This window comes from Panthera pardus, unplaced genomic scaffold (genome assembly GCF_024362965.1).
Source record: "Panthera pardus isolate Hobbes unplaced genomic scaffold, ASM2436296v1 HiC_scaffold_21, whole genome shotgun sequence".
Lineage (NCBI taxonomy): Eukaryota > Metazoa > Chordata > Mammalia > Carnivora > Felidae > Panthera > Panthera pardus.
Window position 1 is genome coordinate 50,378,742 of NW_026526777.1, and position 21,752 is coordinate 50,400,493.

At 44.7% G+C, this 21,752-nt stretch overlaps 1 protein-coding gene across 4 annotated transcripts in view; it reads right to left on the reverse strand.

The window, feature by feature from the left end:
- Positions 1-21,752, reverse strand: part of PAPPA2 (pappalysin 2) — a 274,087-nt gene that overhangs the window by 19,269 nt on the left and 233,066 nt on the right. For all 4 annotated transcript variants that reach the window (XM_019425665.2, XM_019425675.2, XM_019425648.2 and 1 more), the window contains one exon: positions 19,970-20,041. In XM_019425665.2, coding sequence (XP_019281210.2) covers positions 19,970-20,041 — 72 coding nt within the window. The remainder of the gene's footprint in view (positions 1-19,969; positions 20,042-21,752) is intronic.

The window sequence follows — 21,752 nt, forward strand, 5'->3', positions numbered from 1 at the left end:
ACCACCAAGTTTAATATTTCTCACATTAGAAAGACTTCAGTTGAATCTAATCTCATTTTTAATTAGTCTTCACATCGCCTGGTGAGACAGATTAATATGATTATCCATATTCCACTGATGGGGAAAATGAGACAAAGGGCCATGCCCCAAGGTCACTTGGGGAATGAGCACTAGAGGTGAAAATTAAACTTAAGCATTTTAAACTTTCAAGCCAGAACACAAGGGAGAGGACATTGGGGACATGGCTTTCATCTCCGTTTGTTCAGGATCTTTCACATCTGGATAATGCATATTCAACTTACTACTTGGTTTGTCTAATTAAAAAACAAAATACTAATTCCAGTTCTGCACCCCACCAGTCCACATTCAATGCATAAAGAATTCACTAAATAATATATGCCAAAGAAGAGAATTAAATGAGCATTACTTAACCACATGTGAATATTTATTGACTATTTATGGTATGTTTAATAATAAACTACAGTGGGTGTGTGTGGGGGTGGATAGGGGTGGATATAAACACAGAGGAATTAAACATGCCCCCTGCCTTTCAGAAGCTGGTTTAACTGGATGTTCAAAATAGCTACACCAACAAAAACACAAATAGCATACACCTCCAACCACATAGGCAGGAACCAAGTTTTTCTTTACTCCCCGTGGTAGATGTTCAAGCATTATATGTTGGGAAACTGTTAAGTTGAGCTTTCTTCAGAGTAAACTGAGATTATCAGTGTGAGAGGTGAGCCCACAGAATAATCATGCAACCCCTTCCAAGCAAATTAAGTTCATCTTCAACTCCTCTCTTGTATTCACATCCAACATCCAAACGCTTACCATTCTACTGCAGAAATAGTTCTGTATTCAGCCCCTTTTCTTTCTACTTTCTCAGTTCAGTGAGAGACTATTACATTAGCTCAGGTTAGAGGTGATAAGGTTCTGACTTCCATGGTCAAAAGTTTTTGTCATCATGACTTTCTTCCTAAAGTATACATCCTATCATGTTTTCTCTGTGACAGAGATATTTAATGTTCACCTGATATCTGTATAATCCCCTGTGTTTCCCTGACCCTCTTGAGGTGGGCTTGAGGCCACGTGACCATATACTGGGAAATAGAAAGTCAAGCGGAAATGATGTATTAATTCTGTTCCAAGGGACTCAAGAGTTACCGGCCCCTCTTGTGTCTTTTCCGTCCCTTTGGAGGCAACCATGGAGACCACATTTTGAGAGAACAGAGGAATAAGACAGAAGACATGAATGGGTGCTTTAAATATTTACACCTTTAGAGATTTAAGACTTAATCTCAGACAAAGACCAAATCAAGGGGTGGATCTTTACACCCTTTGTTGAGGCTTTTAACTGGACTAAAGTGGCATCTGGGGGATCCTCGCATCTTAAAAAAATGCCTCCTAGAAAAGAGACCAAGGCCTTTGTCCCAGAGAAGTCTCTTAAGCTTAGAATACCTTTAATTAAATCTACAGAGAGAGCCACATCTGGAAAAGACTTGTGAGGAGAGCTGTTGGTATATGGATTTAACTAAAATTAAATGTATACAAAACCAATAAAGTCTGTGAGTTGAACTGCCAAAAGTACCATCAGCTTGGATTAAAAGAGACTTATAGCTGGAGAACATGAAAAGATTTTTGGGTCCCCCATAGTCTACGACAACAAAGCAGGCAGAGAGAACCACTTACCTTCCAGTGGAGGGACGTTCTCCAAAGCAACTTTTTGTGGCCTAAGAGGATGATGGAAAATGAAGGACTCCCAAGCCAGCAGAGCCAAAAGCCATGAAGAACTCCCTGGGAGTTATACCCAAGGAGTAATCAAATGCTACTGAACAAGATACTCCCTATTCTAAGAGTAGGGATTTTTTACAACTTGTCTCAGAGGGATTTCAGAATTGTCGTAGGCCGGTAACTGTTACGTGCCTCTCATTATTCTCCCTGAAAGGGGTCATTTACTGTAGGTGTCTTTTCTCTGCCCCACCTTTTTCATCAGGTGTGTGTAAGGTAGAGAACTTGAACACCAGGCTCTGGATTAAGAGAAGCACATTGTAACCTAATAGTAAATCACGATCGTCTAGATTTCAAGCCTGATGCTATGATTGGGGAAGACTTTTGGAGTGTCTTGGGATCGGGTAGAATGAATTTAAATGCAACAAATGTTTGACTGACTGGCAGATGACATTACATGTCCACTGTTCCTTCCACTCTCTTCCTTTGTCATGACTTCTCTATCAACAGAGTCTAATCCTCCTTCCTACTAATTCTGGACCTAGCCATGGGGCTTGTCTTGACCAACGGAATGTGAGTGTGTGTCACACACACTACGTTTGACCAGAGGTTTTGAATGTGCTGGCATGCCTCTGCTGGTCCTTTTGTGCCCATGCTATCCACCAAGAGTTAACAGAACCTGAATAGTAGCTGCTGACCCTGAAACCTCGAGTGACAGACACGTGGAGTATATCTGGACCCAACGCACAACCTAAAGCAGAACGAGTTCAGTCACCCTGCAGATGCACGAGTGAGAAATACATCTTGTTATTAAAAGGCCCTGGTGCTTGATTATTTGTTATACAGCATTATTACGGACAAATTTGATGACTGCATTGCACCACTACCTTTCACAGCTTTGCCTTTCCACATGCTTCTGTTTATCCTTCAAAAGTTTACCCTTCTAGAAGATCTCTGTGTGACTGGGACAAGCTATTTGCTTTATTCTCGGTGTCCCCATGTGACTTTGTACGTATCTCTGTGTTGCTATACTCATGGGGTAGCAACTGATTGCTCACCTCTATTGCACAGACTGGGTTAGGAAGTTAACTTAATCACTTTTGTAACTCAGCACAAACTGGACACTCAGAAATATTTTAAGGGAGGAAATGAATAAATGGGTATGAAGCAGTGGTCGTAGCTTAGTGACCAGGGTATAAGTCAGGAAAGGAGGCTACGACTCTTCTGCAAATCCCAGCCATTGGGGGGAGCAGCAAGCTTTTAGATTGGGAAATGGCATGAGGCTCACACAGAAAAGCTGGATGAATTTGTTTTTTCGTGTGTTGGAATTTGGAGCCCTAGATTCTGTAGCTAAGCTTGGAGAGGTGGGAAGATGCTTCCCATGCATGAAGTAGTGTACATTCCTGGGTTAGAACATGTTTTCTTTGGGGGTTGCTGTGGTTTCTTTTTCTTTTTCTCTTTTCTTTTTATTTTTTTCCCCAGCTTTGGAAGCATCCAATGTTTGCAATAACAATAACAACAACAAAAATATGAGGCTGGCCCAGTATGAATCAGGAGAGAATGTGTACATGCAGTGGATGTAGGGGGTAGGAGAAGGAGGGAGAAAGTGGAGAGAGGGGAGAAGAAAGGACGCACACAGTTGCCAGGAGCTTCACAGAAGAAAATGCCATGCCGGACACGTGGCTGGCACAGAGGAGAGCGACATCTGTTCTCGATGAGGATCCCCGGTGTGTGCACGTGTGTGTGCATGTGCGTGTGTAAGGAAACACCCAGGCTGTGTGCTTCAGGAAGTCTGCTCGTGGCTCCAGTCTCACTGGGTCTGCGATGCTGCCCTCGGTGGTGGCCTCTTACCGTGGGTTAGATCTCCAGCCAACTCATTCTTGCAAAGTATGTTGCAGGCTAGAACGGGCTGTGGAAAACAAGCCCAAGAAAAGCCACAAGGGCCTCCTGACCCATTTGAATTTTTCTCCTGCCAAGCTCTCATTACTGAGCTTAAATAGGAAGGAAAACAATGTATAAGGCTGAAGAGGCTATGGAGACTCTACGGGGGGAAAAGTCTCACTGGGCTCGCTGGGCTAGGGGTGCTGAGACGAGAAAGAGGTAATAAGTCTGTTTTCAAAGTAGGTGTATGGTTTTGTTTTGCCCTTTTTTTCCAGTTTGGTTAAGCATTCGAAGACTCGTTTTCTCTCTTACCCCTGTTACTCTCTTCAACGAAACGCAGGAGAAAGAAGGTGGAGGGGTTGCATCCTCCAGGGACAGTGGTCATCCTCTGAAGGAGGAAGGGGCCCTAAGATGCTGGGCTGGAGCTGGCACGCTGTTGGCAAGCCTCCAGCGGGGGCTGCTGTCGGCCCCTTACACAAGGCTCTGATGTCCACTTTGGGTGCTTATGCTCGGAAAGGTAGAGCCAAAGAGACACAAAATTTAGCTGAAAATTGTAGACCTGATTCCTGAAAGGGATCAGACTGAGTCTAAAGGAGAGCAGCAGAGGTTGCACTTCTCCTTTGTCCGTTCTTTGCTGCTACGTTACGAGCACACCTGCCCGCAGACATTCAGATCCCTCGCTCCGGAGCTCTGGCACTACGTGAGGCCTGTGTCCCCTGCAGCGTCGCCATGCCTCTGCCTGGCCTTGCTTCTCACACAGGGATGATGACAGCGATGATAATCCCCTACTCACGTGTGGCATGTAGTGTCTACAAATGCTTTCACAAACAGCATCTCGTTTGAGAGCCAAAAGAACTTTGCAAGCCAACCAAGGAAGATACTGTTTTCCCGTATGAGTTAAATGGCTCTGATGGAGGTCACACAACCAAGGAAAGGTAAGAGGAGGAGCCAAGTTTTCTCTCCGCAGCGCACAAACAGCCTTCAAAGAGCTGAATGGATCCTGGGAAACCAGATTTCATCCATCCCCAAAGTCCCAGGCCGGGGCCATGCCGACTGTAGACTTAACACCAAAAAGCGTTCAGTAGAAAGGACTCTTAAAGGAATCAAAAACTCAGGGTCTCCTGGCAACCTTGTTACTCTTCCCGAGTTAGCAAAATTGTCCTTTTCCCCTAAGTAATCAAGTTGCTCAAGGTTGTTAAGCCACTGCTAGTCCTCTCCCACACGTGTGGCTGCCCATAACTTTCTACCTCATTCATCTGTGCAGAAGGTATTTATTGAGCATTTACCATGCGCCAGACACTGTAACACTTCATTACGCACGAGATACAACAGTGAATAAAATAAATAAAAAGTTCTGCCCTGTGAAGCTCAAATCCCAGTGGGGGAAAATAGACATTAAAGATAACAAGTCATTATTTCATAAATTAGAAAGTCTTATAAGAAACAGGACAATGTAAGGGAAGCAGGACTGCTCTGTGTTGGGGGATGGGTGAGAATGAGGGAGTCAGGATAGCTATAGTTTTCAACCCAATGGTCAGAGAGGGAACATCTGGGGGGTTGTGTGAGCCGTTGTAAGCCATTGGCTTTCACTCTGAGTGAAAGGAGCATGGTTAGAAGGGTTTAGCAGAGGCCTGCGTAGCTTTCACGTACATTTTGACAGCATCCTTTGGCGCTGAGCTGGGAAGGGACCACGCGGTGGTCATGTGACCAGCCAAGAGGCTGTTGCCCCAATGCAGGCAGCAGATGATGACAGCTCAAACCAGGGTGGAGGTAGTTGGAACAGCAAAAAGTGGATGAACTGTTGATACATTTTAGTAGCTACTGGGATTCCCTGATGCATTGGATGTGGAGGGTGAGAGAAAGAGAGGAATTAAGATAGCACCGAGGGTTCTGTCCTAGGCAACTGGAAGTATGCAGTTGGCATCGGCTGAGATGGGAAAGTTCGCACAGCGAAATGAGAAACCGTTGTACATGGAATCCCTGGATTCTAGAATTCCACCTGCTACTCTACAAACTTTGTCTTTAGTCATTGTTACTGCCTTCTCACTTGACTCAGAGCATTTGTAATCCCTTCTATCCTCTCTTGGAGACCTTGGGTCTCCAGTCCGTCAACCAGATTATTACCCAAGGCCAATAAATACATTCAAGTCTCGTCCACATCAAAGGTTTTTCCATGGACACTGTTTTCCACTTAAATGACAGCCCATGGCACTTCTTCTACTGGCCAACTTTTGGAAACAATAATTTTTATTTGCTGCACCAACTTTCTTATCCGTTTCTCAACCCATTTGCCCTCTCCCCTGCCCCACTGCTACCTTTGTGCCAGGGATTTCAGTGAGTGCTTAAATCACAAACTTAGTGGTCTCATGTCAATAATCAACTTGTTGTCTACTCTGTAGCAGTTAACGCTATTCACCATCTCCTTCTCCGGAAGTCTCTCTTCTTTCACAGTTTTTCTGAGACCACTCTCTCCTTCATTTCCTTCTACCTTTCCAATCATTCTCTTCCCATCTCCTTGACTAGCTTCACTTCCTCTGTTCTTCCTTATTATCACCTGCCAGGTCTTTTTCTTTCTTGTCCCCATTCAAATGCCTTGCATGTCCTCATCCATTTGCCACCTTCAATCATCATCCTTACTTTCCTCTTTTCTCAACCTAAGTCACCAACTGAGACTGTGTTTTGAACTTCTATTTCCAATTCCACTAAACTCACCCCGTCTAAAGCCCAAGCCCATCATCCCCTCCTACAAGCCTACTTCTTTTTCTTTACAGAGGTTAATGGCACTCACTAACCACCCAAGCACCAGTGACTTGGATACAGAACCTCATCTTCCTTATAGGATGTGATTCTAGAATCAGTATGATGCCTTCAAAGGAAACCCCTCAGTGGTTACTTCTTTCCATCTCTACACCCAGGAGCCAAGTCTGGGCTTTCATCCCTTCTCTTAAAATACAGACGTTGTTTCCTAACCAGTCTACTGATCACCTGTCTCTTCTCCATGGGCTTCATCTCCAACAGTGTATCATACCTGATCTTGCCGTCTCCAGTAAAAACAAAAAAGTGAGGCTCTTCGATGCCTCCAGAATAAAGCTTGTATCCAAAACATGACAGCATTCAAGCCTCTTTTTAATCTAGCCCACGCCTCTCTAGCCTCACCTGTAGTCTCCACATATCCCATCCTCTGGTGCTTCTCCAGAAATCCTCTGTGTTTTCAACCCCCGTGCCTTGTGCTTATACTATCCTCCCTGCCCACAGGGCTTTCACCTCCAACTGATGAAATTATTACATCCCTCAAGGCCCCACAGAAGTGCCATTTTGCTATAAAATTATTCCCAAATCTGATGTCCCACCTACTTCCTGCCCGCTCCGTAAGCAAATGCAACCACTTTCTTTGTACTGTTCCCACAGCACGTTGAGCATGCCTCTCCCGCAGATCGGACAGGGGGTTCCTAGGAGACAGGAGCCCTGTCTCATTTCACTTCACATCCCTAGAGTCTCATACCATGCATATGCAATAAATGTCTATTCTGTGAATTAGTGCTTCTTAATCTAAAACTTACACTTTCAGGAGTTTGCTACCTTTAAAGAGATTTCCGCTTGGCTTTAGGCTGAAATAAGAAGTTAGAAAAGACAATGCAGGGAAAAGATACCAAAAAAGATATGTGGTCTCTGCCAGGTACGTCTTTTTCCTTCCACAGAGGCATAAACTCTGTTGAAGGAATTGGTAGTAAGAGTGTGCTGCTCACTGAGCACGTACTATGTCCCAGGCTCGTTGCTGGTAAAACATAGGAATTGAATTTGTTTCTATATCAGTTCCCTCTACACACCCCACTCAAATGACCAGAAAGGAATCAAAAAGGTAAGAACTTACAAAAGAAAAGAGGATATGAGAGAGAATGATAGCCAATCGAGAATTCAACACATAGGAGGGTGGAAAATGGATGGGCGAGCAGGAACTGATATCACAAATTTGAGAAAACAGGTACCTAAATGTCTGAAATGAAATAGAACCCCAGAAAAGCTAAGGAATTAGAAGTGTCAGGCATCCCTACCGGCAGCAGTACAGGGGTGTGTGTGTGTGTGTGTGTGTGAGTGAGCGATGGTCTCAGAGAGCTCAAACTCATCTTCCATATTAGGAAGTCAGTTAATAATGTCCTAATTGAGAAAAGAAAATCAAGATTAGCAGAAGAATTATTAAATAGATATGTGTGTGTAGATACAGATGTTTACAGATGTAATTTCCAGAAGAAATCAAAGAAGTGAAACCAAAGAAGGAAAGAAGACACGAAAGGATCCCCTCTGCCCAGAGAGCCTGAGGTCAGATGGCAGAGGGGCAGGTACTGTTCATCTTCCAAATAAAACTAGAGGTGCCAAATGGCTCTCTCTAAACTAGGTGCAGGTATTACTTTTATAGGATTAAAGCTCAGTTTAAAAAATATTACACAAAAATAAAACAAATAAGGGTGGAGCTGAGATTCAAACCCATTAGTCTGGGGTTGAGATGTGTAGCTTTTCTTCTACATGCGGTGCTGGCTGCAATTTGCAAATAATCAACTTGGGAGTGTCACCCTCTTTGTCATTACTCACCACCGGGTTAGTCAGAACAACAGACCCACAAACACACACACCCACACACACAACATGCGTATAGGTACACATCTGTACTTTAGAGACTAAAAAGTAAGGTAAGATGTCTAATAGCATAACTTGCTGCTACTCAGTCATTACAATAAAGCATATAATCAAATAATTCCACCTGAAAGAAATGTGGATTTTAGTAGAATGAACTAGAAATGACTCAAACTATATGCACTTTCTGAAAGAGTTTGCTTCTACGACTATTTAATAAAGACGTTGTGCCAGTGATCATGGTGGTAGATAGTATACTAACCAATGCTCTATAGATTCATGAACAGTCTCAGTGCATGTATTTGAGTTGTGCTTAACTGTGTTAAAACACATTTTAGAAGCACACGTAGAAGTGGTAGGGGAACAATGTCTCTGTGCAAAGTGAAAAGGGGTAGAGTTTTTTACGTATAGAACCTGATTATATCTGCTTGCTGCTAATTCTAACCTCAGTTATAATCATCGGGAAGAATCTGGAAGGTCGGGTGGGTTAAAGAAAAGAAGGTAGCATTTCTGTGATGCCAGTTTTGCAGGCGGGTAGTATTTACGCTGCCTTCAAGCCCAGGCTAGAGATGATAAAGAAAAAGAACAGAAAAAAAGGGGGAAAAGCACAGAGAAATCAGGAAAAGGGTGCGGTGGGAGGAGACAAAGGGACAACCCGGATGTCGTAAAGAGAATTAGCAGAGGGAGAAAGCCGGCCACCCAGGAAGCCTAGAAGACAAAGAAAGCCAAATGCAGTCCCTTAGAAAGCCCACCAGGATGCACGGCGTGGCTCCAGGGGAGTTTAAGAGAGGCATAAATTCTCCTGAATGTTGTTAATCTAGATGAGGTTTTACAATTTGCATGGGTCGTGCTCTCCGTGTTTCACTCTTTTAAAAAGTGAGGGGAGGGAAAACACAATGGTTTTAGCTTTCAAAATGAAAACCTAGTCCTGATTAACATTTGGAGTCTGATTTTCAGAGATTCCAGCTGGAGGATCTGAAGTAGAGCCCTGAACCGAATAGAACTCTGGACAAGCCCAAAGACATGCCCGGATTTTTCAGCCTCGTGCAGAGATTGCACAAAACTGGCAGCGACGTTCACAAACAAATCTCGAGGGGATCGGAATTTGGCAGTCGCTGTGCCTGGAAGGCAGCTCCAACTTAAGCTAATTTTCCATTTTTCTCTGGATTTTAACACGGCTAACACATATTTAGATTTAGATTTGTAAGAACCTACACTATCCCTACCAGAAGCGGAGTGGCTGTCCCTGCTATTGGCATCTGGGCTGTTATTATTCCTGCCATAATTAACATTTTTATGGTCCCTTTTCACCCATAGATCTTAAAGGACTTGGCAAGAATGCAAAAGACAAGCAAGCCCATATGATGTGTCCTCTGAGAACCAGCAGGGAAGGAATGATTATTATATCTGATCTGTAAACAGCTAAAACGTGGCAAGGAGAGGTTTAATTGCTGGCTATTATTTAAATGACAAAATATAAATGGAAAGGGAATGAGAAGTTAAACTACGGCATAACCACACAGGGCGCAAGTCATGAAGTTGGAATAGAACGTTTGGATTTCTGCATACAGATATCCTAAAAAGGATTCATTTTTCTCTTTCTACTAAGGAATTTATAAAGACATACTCAAGTGAGAATTTGGGGATTTTTTTGGGGGGGGGGGTTTCTGGAGTTTTTTGAAGAACCAGTACTCATCCCACCTGGTCACACTTCGAACTTCAAGCCATGGGCATTTATTCAAAGTAATTTGTGACTATCTGGTGATGGCATGGCGTTTCTAAAGAGCATAGTCTTAGAGATGAATCTTAAGGATAGAAATGAGAAAAGAATGGCTGGACAGGTTTCACCATGAGGCTGAGGGGAAAAAAGGAGAGAGGTTTCTTTAAAAAAAAATTTTTTTTTTAGCGTTTATTTATTTTTGAGACAGAGAGAGACAGAGCATGAACAGGGGAGGAGCAGACAGAGAGGGAGACACAGAATCTGAAACAGGCTCCAGGCTCTGAGCTGTCAGCACAGAGCCCGACGCGGGGCTCAAACTCACGGACCGTGAGATCATGACCTGAGCCGAAGTCGGACGCTTAACCGACTGAGCCACCCAGGCGCCCCAGGAGAGAGGTTTCAAATCAGACAGGCATTGGTACATTCTTCAAGCCCCCACAACGGTCACTATTGAGCTATTCCAGCTCTGCAGGCAGGTCTCAAACCCAGGAGTGCACTGGAACCACCCGGAGGGCCCGCACAACTGCTTGCCCACCCCCTCCCCAGGGCATCTGCACCCAGAGTGGGAGCTGAGAATCCTCCTGACAGGTGTCCAGGCACACCTCAGGCGGGGCCCTGGTGTATTCTGGATCTCTGCAGGTGCCGGGCCAGCCCACGCTGCCCCACTTGAGTCTCAGAGAGCTCTATGGGTGAAATACAAAACTGTCTGAGTCACTTCGGTCTTCAAATATTTCACTTGGGAGAAAATGTTCCTTCCTGCTTTCTTGCAGGAGGGCCAGCCACTTTAGCTGCCACAGGGAATGTGGGATTTCTGCACCGGAGCCTCCCAGACACTCACACATTTCATTTCACCTTTAAGAATAAAGATCCCTCAAATTTATGATTGTGGTGATAAGTTTTGCCACCCTGCCGTGGAGCTTCACCTGGTCGGATATGAAGAACTATCACTATTTACACACACACACACACACACACACACACACACACACACACACTGCCAGCCTCTCCCATCCCTGACCTCAGATCATCTCAATCGGAGCTGTACACAGTCTGAGCCCCAGAACAAAGCATATCCCTTAGAACAGGATTTTTTAGTCAGACTCGAGTGCCTCTCTCTTGGCTCAAACTCTGGGCAAGAAAAAACGGTACAATAAAACCTTGATTTTCATGCCACCATTTCCACCTCATGAATTACACACTGGCCCCTGCATCCCATAGACTTGACAGCAGTAAAGCCAGGCAGTGCCCATGAGCGATCAAGAAGCACAAGCTAACAGGGCTAGCATCTGGAATAGAAATAACAAATAGTGAAAGGGAGGCAGGGGGAGTGGTCCAAGACAACACAGAAGAAAGAATCCAAGGAATGGTGGAGCAGATGGAAGGAATTAGTGATGGAAGCATTGTCGGTATCAACTACTAAATGTGTAAAAAAAATACAACTGCCCACCTACATTTAAATAAATGTAGCCACTCTGCTGAAGCTAAATTCGTCCCCAACTCCTCCTCACCGGGTCTTTCCACCTCCCAATTCCCTCCTATACAAATTCCAATCAAGGGTGTACTCCTACAGTTACGATACATAAAAATATCTCTACCAGTTGCTTTAAGAAAACACCAATATATTTACATTTAAATCCATGGCATGCTAGATCTGCAGGGAAAGAGAATACCAAACCATGTTCTGTGTTTGAGGCAGCAGAAAACTTAACCGTGTCAGAGAGAGGACAATACACATCCCCTTTCAACGCTCCCAAGGCTAATATGCCTTTTAAACACATGTCTTTATAACCCTGTATAAAGTCTAACACTTCCAGGATATTTCACGCAGCCTTAAATAGTTCATTCGGTTCTCAAACCCATTATCTAATGTGCCGTTGTTACTGGGAGGGGGTGACTGTGAACTCTTCTGTAGAGAAAATATTTACTACACGAGTCTTTATCTTTCTCTTCTTTGGCTTAAAAATCCCAGTTTCTTTGGATTTTTTTTCCCCAAAGGAGTTATTATCAATCTTTTGATATTATTTTTGTTACTTCAACCTGTTCAGGATTTTCTAATGGCTATGCTACAGAAGCTAGACTGAGAGAGAAAATAGGATCAGACCAGTAATGAGAAGAATAAAAAAGACAAGGAGACCCTCAGGTTTTCCGTTGGTCCCCTTTCCACTCACTGTCCTAGAGCTTGTTGTTTTAAGGTGCTGTGTACCCCTGACGAGACAGAATTTAAAATTTTTCTTCACTCTAATTTTAAGACAATCTCCAGTGTTCTCTGGCTTCTAAGGATTTTAGTTTTATTACTATTGGCCAGATGCTTGTACCTCTATCCTGGACCTTTCTGAACTGCATCCTATTTCAGGTGACTTCATTTTTTCAAGAACTATCGAAAGACACATCCTTTGTCCCAAGATACAAGGTACTGCTGGATACTATTATCTATGAGTGTATTTATTCCTGCCCAGTGTTTCTCAAAGTGCAGTTAAGCATTGCCTGTATTAGAAGCACCTGGGGCATTTGTTAAAAAAAAGCAAATTCTTGGAGCGCCTGGGTGGCTCAGTCAGTTGAGCGTCTGACTTCAGCTCAGGTCCTGATCTCACGGTTCGTGAGTTAGAGCCCACACTGGGCTCTGTGCTGACAGCTCAGAGCCTGGAGCCTGCTTCCGATTCTGTGTCTCCCTCTCTCTCTGACTCTCCCTCATTCATGGTCTGTCTCTGTCTCTAAAATAAAACGTTAGTGAAAAAATTTTAAAAAATTAAAAAAAGCAAGTTCTCTGGGCCATCTGGGTGGCTCAGTTGGTTAAGTGTCCGACTTCGGCTCGGGTCATGATCTAGCGGTTCGTGAGTTTGAGCCCCGCATCGGGCTCCGCGTTGACAGCTCAGAGCCTGGAATCTACTTCAGGTTCTGTGTCTCCCTCTCTCTCTGCCTCTCCCCTGCTTGTGCTCTCTCTTTCTCTCAAAAATAAATAAACATTAAAAAAAATTTTTGAAAAAAAGCAAATTCTTGGACTTCACACCAGACTTGATATGTAAGAATGAGGAGGTAGGGGCAGAACCTAAGAATCTGCATTTTAAAAGTAAGAACCCCAGGTAATTATTAAGCACATTTTTAATCAAAACAACCCACCGAGTCCTTTGCCCATGTCAAATCAGTAAAGATGGGGTGCAGCCAAAAGAAGCCTTGAGTGCTCCACTGAATGCGCCACCCCATTCGGCACAATCCACAGTAAAGATCCGTGTTATGGTCAAACTCCCTAGCTGCCATCTTAAATGGGGTAGAGGGAGTACCTCATTTGACCTAGTATGACACATCTGCTAGGTTTAAGAAGTGATTTCTCCTTGGGGCCCCTGGGTGGCTCAGTCGGTTGAGTGTCCAACTCGGTTTCAGCTCAGGTCATGATCCCAGGGTCGTGGGATCGAGCCCCGCATCGGGCTCTGCACTGATCATGAAGCCTGCTTAAGACTGACTCTCTCTCTCTCTCTCTCTCTCTCTCTCTCTCTCCCCTGCCCCTATCCTCTCACTCTCTCTCTCAAATAAATAAAATGAAAAAAAAATTTTTTAAATAAAAAAGAAGTGATTTCTCCTTTATCTCTCTGACAAATCATTCTGTCACAAAACAAGACAGTTGGAAGGGAGGGCATGTTCCTTTAAGTATAGGACATGGACTTGGAACTTAGAACTGTTACTGGTAGAAAACCAAACTTGCAGGCACATAGCCATTATTGTTCAACCCCCTTTGCCTTTAAAACGGTATATATTGGGGTGCCTGGGTGGCTCAGTCGGTTGAGTGAAACAGTATATACCGCACAGCTTCGCTTCCAGTTTTCTAAGGGCTCCTCATTCCTTCAAGAACATCAGAATGGCTTAGATAGGGCATCAGAGAATCTTCATCAGCAATCCTTAACCAAATCTACCTCCAGATCTGCCTGGCCCCTTCCCCCCTCAGGGTACATGCACAGACGTGGGTCCTGCCCGTCACTGGCGTATGAAAAAGAACAGTGGCAAAAACCATAACTTTCCTTCTGAAACAGAAGCCACTCAGTATTACAGATAGATGAAATCCCATTAACGTTTATCACACACTCAATTGCTGTTTAATGAACATTCATACAATAGGCTCCCTTTATCATGTTCCGACTCTCCTATCTACCCTAGCTTAGTCTGAGTTTTCTCTTGCCAGCTGGGACCAGGATGAAAGTAGTAAAACCAAAAGCAGGACCGGCCTGGAACTGACGCCAAGGAAGGACAGTGCCAACAGATTCCCAAAGTGTAACCCATCCACCGGGTAAGACATCAAGGCCAACCGAAGAGGCCACAAACCGGAAGAGTGGCTCTTTAAGAGAAGGACCCGTGGGCACGATTAAGATCAAACATCTAACCAAAATCTTAATCTTTTGATTCAGATCCAAAATTCCCAGAAACAGGGTTGGGGGGGTGGGGGGAGGGTTGCAGTTATTTCTGAATTAGCATGACCCACACTCTTACTGAAGTGTGACCTCTCGGAAGGCCCCAAACTACATCCCCGTGGGTTGTGCCTCCATAATTTTCTGACCAACAAGTTTGAAAGATAAATTACATCCATGTAACTGAAAGCTGAGGGAACTTAGATTCAGAGAAGGTAGCTCACTTGCCCAAGGAGTCGTGCGATAAAGGATGGAAACGAGGTTCAAGCCTGCCTCTAAGCCCCAGACGGCCTTTCTTCTGCTAGTCCACGTGGCCCTCACCGGATCTGTCGCAAGCCCTTTGGATTCTGTGCACGGCAGGGTTTTTGTTCTTCACTTCTCCTATTTCTTCCCTGCCTTTACTTCCACTGCGCTGCTTCTCAGAAGCCTGATCCAATCTGTTTCAGTTTAAGACTCTGGAAGTCAAGGTTCGACCTTCAAATCTCTGTCCTTGCCTTTAGGGGCACAGAAGCAGGTGTCACTGAAGAATTAGGTTATATGTTTCAGAGGGATACAAAAGGAAATAAAGCACACATCTGACCACTTGGGAGCTTGTAGTCTGTTGGAAGGATGGATCTATCCAATAATCTTGAAACGATGTGGTAAGTGAAGTGATAGGCATTTGCAAGTGTATGTATAAGAGTTGTTAGCAGAAAGGGCAGCTAACGCCCAGACAGACTCCCTTGAAATTCCCAAGGAATTCCTTAGGAATCTTAAAAGGCTTCCTAAGTTTACTGGAAGCCTGAGGAACATCAATTAACCATGGCTACCTATAGTAAATAATAAACACTCATAACGATAGAAACTGGGTGTAAGCTGACTGTTGCATCAGTCTTTTTTTTTTCATTTTTTTAATGTTTATTTATTTTTGAGAGAGACAGAGACAGAATGCGAGTGGGTTAGGGGCAGAGAGAGAGGGAGACACACAATCCGAAGCAGCTCCAGGCTCCGAGCTTTCAGCACAGAGCCCGACGGGGGGCTCGAACTCACAAGCTGTGAGACCATGACCTGAGCCGAAGTCGGATGCTCAACCGACTGAGCCATGCAGCTGCCCCACGTCAGTCTTAATATATATATAATTATATCAATAAGACCCTGTCCCCACATAGTTAGCAAGTGTAGAGTCGGCACTTGATCCTAATTATTCTAACACAATTCTGCCTCTGTCCTTCACAGTTCCCGCGTTTGGAACAGGAAGGGCACAACTCTACACAAAACAGCAAAGGGCTGAAGAGAGAATATCAGAAACCGTAATCCCAAATGGGGGCTGCTGACAATAAACTTGCAGGAAATACACGCTTGTGGAAAAAGCAGCCCCAAAACATAGGTCAATGGGCACTCAATTTTAATCATCCAGCAGGAAAGAAATTAATCTTTTCTACCCAAAAAGGGACCGCGAGTGTGGTCTTTATTCCCAGCCGCATTCCCTGGAACACAAGGTGTTCTTAGTCTAAGTGGAACCTAGGGCTGTGGACTTTGGCAGAATTAATAAATAGGACTTTATGAAAGAGCAAAGAAGGAAGAAAAGGAAGGAACGGGGGGGAGGGAGAGAGGATAACACATGTGATCTGACAGTATCATAGTGTTCGCGGATAGAATTATCACCCACAAAATGAAGACGCCCCCTTCCCTCTCTCTTTCTCTTGCCATGCCAGGAAAAGAGTACACTTTATTGGACGAGCGTTTGGCAGAGTAAGTGTTTGTTTTCTGCACAGTTGTCCTAGACGATTTGTATACTTGTCTGTAATTTTAATGAGCACCGGTCTGGGAGTAAGAAGAACAGTTAGGAGCCCAATGCAGTAGCCCAGGTAGGGAATGCTGAGGCCCTAGCGAGGGGGGCTGAGGGGCTCGACAGCAGGGTGTGGAGAGCTGCTCACGTGATGATCGGCTCACCACTGACCTGGTGACTGAGTGGACACGGCAGCCGTCTCCAAGCGGTCTGTGACTTACGGGTCTCAGGAGTCTTCCCACGGGAATGGCCGGTTTCCCTTCCCTCCGTTGTTCTGTCCCTTTTCTGATCAGACTTTGCACCTACGCCTCTAGAGACCACATCAGCACTTCAGCCTTGTGCTTTCTGCTCTACTCATTCAGGAAGTGCTCACAAAGTGGCTAATGGTTCACAACAAATGCCACTACTTTATAACCACTGACTATGAACCAGACAGGGCAGATGCTTAAGCGCTTCATGTACATTATCACATTAATTCCTTGCCACCGCTCCTTAAAATAGCTTTGTTGTCCTCACTTGCCAACACCGATTAAGACTCGAAGGCTCACACCGCTCAGCCGGCCCAGGATTTGAACCTACGCTGTCCAAAATCTCTCCACCCACAAAGCTACCATTCCTTGCTCATGCGTAGCTTACAAAAGAACTAGAAAACACCAGGAGGCTCAGGTTGAGTTTCGAGAAACAACCAGAAAACCCTACTTTAATGTACGAACAGGTCTGGGCTGCAGATACGTAGTATGCACGTTTTCTGGCTCAGACAACGGGAACACAGGTGACGATGAGAAGGCGGCGTTATTTACACAGGAGCCGGCAGAGAAAACCTCAGAGCTGTCTCTTAAAGAATGCAAGAGGCATAGAATGATGGAGGGCAGAAAGCCCAAGCTCGTGGCAAAGGGGACAGGGCACCAAGGAGCAGAAATGACACGAAGGGGGACATGGTTGGTAGGCTAGCGAGCTGATGGTCTCACTGTCCTGGGCTCACTGAGCGGAATGAAGTATGAGGTCCTCAGCTTTGCTGAGGCGGGATGTCTGAAGGGGACATCTCACAGTTATACTCGGTATCGTAGAGGAAAAAAAAAAAAAAAAAGGAAAACTCCTTCTAGATACCGGGGAACCAATGTCTAATTTGAGCTCAGATTTCTGTGCAGCACTTTTTAAAAACTTCTCATCCACCGAGCCCTCTTTGGTTTATCTTGCCTCTGCGTCTGTTTTCCCTCCGTCTGTCTTTGACGCTCTTCAGTTACCCCTAATATATTTAGCTTTTTCCAGGAAAGAATTAGGTTTCTGCCAAGTGACCAGTTCCAGCCTCTCTCACCCTTTCTCTCCCAGTCTCACCCCCTCTCTGCATCTCTTACTTATTTCTTCAGAGTTTCTTCCCTGTCTCCTCCCCTGTCTGACTCGATTCCTTTCCTTTCCGGTGGGCACTGATTCTCCTTTTTTCTTTGCTTCTTCCTCCCACCCTTACGTGGTTTTTTTTTTTCTTTCTTTTTTTCCTCCTCCTCGCCTCTGCTGGGACACCAGAAGCAAAATCCTATCCTTTCAAACCTTTTCCTAACCAGAGAGCCCCAGGAAATACTGTAGTATACTCAGAGTGGAATTAATGTCGGCTAGAATTACTCCCGGACAAAGAGAGCTTCAAATTGGGGCTCCACAGACTGGGAACCTTCTTGACTCCTCCCATGGTGGCCACGGCAGTGGCTCTCAGACTTCGGAACTCGTCAGAAGCACCTGGAGGCTGTTAAAAACACAGATTTCTGGGCCCCACTCCCAGAGTCTCCAATCCAGTAGGTGTGGGATGGGGCCTGAGAATATGTATTTCTAACAGGTTCCCAGGAGATGCCAATTGTGCTGGTCCAGGGGCCACACTTTGAGAACCACTTGAGGCTCAGCTGTGCGTGGTAGTGGGTGGGCAGGGGAATCGGAGGAGGGAGTGGAGTTTTGTTCCTTGTCACATCAACAAAGGGACTGACAGGAGCCTAGGAAGCTCAGGATAAGGGATCAGGAGGATGTGTTGGGGGTGCAGGGAGGAGGGGAAGACACACGAGGAAAGCTCTGTGTTGTAACCTTCCGGGAAACACGGAAGCCAGCTCCCAGCCCTGTCACCCACCCTCCCTCCTGCCATCACACATGGAAGCAGCAGAAGGGAATTCTCAGGATCCCTTTGATCTCTTCCCAGTTCTGAGTCCTCTGTCTGTTTATCTCCCTCCTCCCTTGGCCTCCTCTTCCCCCTTTCTACCCCCTGCCCAGTGGATGAGTCACTGCCCCTCCTCCCCACCCCACTGCCATCTGTTTTTCTAATGATGGCAGAAGATGAGCTGTTTTGTTGGCCCGCGCCGTAACAAAGCACACTCTCCACTAGCGTTTTTCCTGATGGACTCTCAGAATGCTATTTTATTGGTATCATTTCCCCACCCAGTTTTCCCTTTGTCTCAAACCCCACCCTTTCCCCCTCTTTGGCCTCATGTAGATCCCAGTTTCCCAGAACTGGATAAAGAGAAACAGAGATACAGAAGAATCGAGGGATAGATAAGCATGTGGGTTGTATGCGTGTGTAGGGGGTAGGGTGTTAGAAATCAGGGGCAGTTCAATGGCTCTCGCTAGCACCCAAGGAGCAACCAGAATTACCCAAGCATCACTGCTAAGTGGTTTAATTACTCGCAGTGAGAAACTTGAATGGCAAAACCTACTGTGACTGAGTGGCCATTCCTGGGGTGAGAGGGCTTAAATGGTGTGTGTGTGTGGGGGGGGGGGGGTTAGGGAGAGAAGAGAGGCGTCCCCTCTTCCCCATGCCAGGATACCTGGGTCATTCTCTGTCTGTAAGGCTCTGACTCATTCTTGACTCTTCTTTGCAATAACTCGCGTTAATCTAGCTAAGGGAACCTGTGTGAAGAAGTACATAGGATTCCCTGAGGAAGTAAAGGTCTGGTTTGAGTTAACCAACAGGGCGTTACAGGTCTACCTCAGACGTTGCAAACAGATGCCTGCACGCCCCAAGCAGTTGACATAAACCAGGGATGCCCACTAGGTAAGGAGCCGCAGGGAGAGGGGAGCACCTTGCTCACCGAGAGAGCAGCTGCCTTTTGGGGCTGTAGCTGTTACTCAGGTCTAGCTAACTGTTGCCACGGTGCCAGATATCTTGTTTTCCAAGAGACATATCAGCAGTGTTTGATATTGATTTTTATCTGGAGTATGTATGTACGTGGGTGTGTGATGTTATATATACATACACAAATGTTATGCGAAACCCCAGTTTTTAAATATTGGCAACCAGAACAGAATTGTTTTCAGAGACTGTGCTGGCCAAATAAACCTGTCTGTAGGCCACCATCGGTCTGCAAACCTCTGATCTAACTAAGCTCGAGTAAGATCCAGTTACAGAATCCCCAAACCGTATAACATTCTGATTTGCTTTTTAACTTATTTTTTATTACATCATTTAAAATGAGACTCTGGAGATTTTGCAGAAGGAAAGAAAGAAATAAAGAAAGAACAAAAGAAAGAAAGAAAGAAAGAAAGAAAGAAAGAAAGAAAGAAAGAAAGAAAAGAGAAAGAGAGAGAGAGAGGGAGGGAGGGAGGGAGGGAGGGAGGAAGGAAGGAAGAAAGAAAAAGAAAAGGAAGAAAGAAAGAAAGAAAGAAAGAAAAAAGGAAGAAAGAAAGAAAGAAAGAAAGAAAGAAAGAAAGAAAGAAAGAAATCCTAATATCTGTAATTTGAAAATTAGAGAGCTAAATTTAAGAGATTAAACCAAGGGCATAGTAGCAAGACCTTGCATTAGAAAGACTCAGGTCCCCATGAGTGAAGCAGACCAGACCACTCTGGTGTGGGTCTGGGAGGAGCAGGAGGCTTACCTCACACGACTGGATGCAGTGGATGAGGAAGGGGGGTGGGTGCCATTGACGCTGTCCAGTGCACACAATGCTCTGAAGGGGAAGGTGGAGAGAACAGAAAACAAAAACGAGGACTCCTGGTCAGTAAGAGAAGGGGAAAATCCTGAGCTCACCCCACCAGCCCAACCCCGTTCCCTGAGGAGGGAGACCCCAGCTGTACCCCACACAGGGGTCCGAGGCCAGCCGGACTTGCCCGTGGAAGTGCTAAACTTGCCAGATGGTGCCCAGGTGGAACTCTCATACTCTTCATCCTCCTTCACCCTCCCCAAGGTATCAAAATTTCCAGAGAGGTGCAGGTGTAATTTTAGAAAGCATCCTCAGTGTTGTAATGAGTGTAATTTGGTTCCAGGCATAGTATTTTTTTTCTATTTGTCTTGAAATTTTAAATAACATTACAAGAAATTGTGAGATGACTGGGTTGACAAGGAAGTACCATGGATTTTTAAAGGCTGAGCAGTACAGCTTCACAAGAAGAGTCTTGAACTGAACACGGATCTCAAGACTCCTAGGCAAGAAGACGTGAGTGCCAAGCAGGGGCTGGAGGGTGAGTGGAACAAATCTGTAGCTCCTGTTAGCACCATTTATCCCCTCCTCCTGGGAAATAAAAGGTCTCTGCTGGGCAAACAGGGTTAATGGGACACCACTGGGGCTCAAAATGGCGCCCGCATCAAGCTGATGACAGCAAAAACACATTCATTCATATTAAACACCGGTGACTGTCCCTGTCCCAACAGCCATTTCCAGATGTGCACTGAAACAAATACTCATCTACTCTTTGTTGAATAATAATTACAACCCATTTTCATTGAGCTTTTCCCTTTTAATTTTTGGATTTTAAAATTTCAAAAGAAACATTTCAGGAAAAGAAAAAGTCCCATAGGAGGCTTCAGGGAGAAAAGGAGATTGATTCTCTCTGTAGCCCATCAACCCAAACCATTTGTAGACTTTCATACTCATGTTTTAATTCAGTGTGATAGGAATACAGTGCAATCAGAAGAAAAAGAATACATTGTGAGATATGAGCTTTCCGCAAGATAGCACCTCTAGTAATTAGAAATTATATGTTCTAGAATGTTAAGACTATGTGGTAATCAAATCGGAGACATTTGCATATATTAACATGTAGGTATATGAATATATACCTTGTAGTTACGAGAATAGGGAACTGCAAGATTTTTCTAGAGTTGTACTCGTATAGACTAAAATTTCTCTTTCACAGCCTCCCTAAAGGGGAGGTTATACCATAAATCCTAACGAATTCTGATATTCTAAATTCTACACTGTAATTATAGAAAGTGGCTTGGTTTAAGTTTTCATTGCACTGGGAAAAAAAGGATTATAGAGGATTATACAAATACATAATGGGGGGGTCAGCCTACTAAAAAATGAGGTATTCTGCACTAACAGCCACTTAAGCATCATTTGCATATAAACAATGGCTATGCTACCTAGAAAGGATTCTTGTTTATGTTTTAAACCCAGTATCAGTGGAACTCTTTTAGCTAGCAAGGGATTCAATTTCTAGTATTTGAAATATCAATGTTTTACGCTTCCGTTGTTGTTACCAGATAATGCTAATAGCATCAAACAGGAAGTTGTACCCTTGAGATGTCAATACATATTTTCCTTCTCATAGCACCACATTCCCTAAGGATCCCAATTCCCCATTCTTAACAGTCAGACATTGAAATGTATACATGCTTCACTCACTAGGAACCAGAGTTGCTGCCCTCCAAGAGGTCAA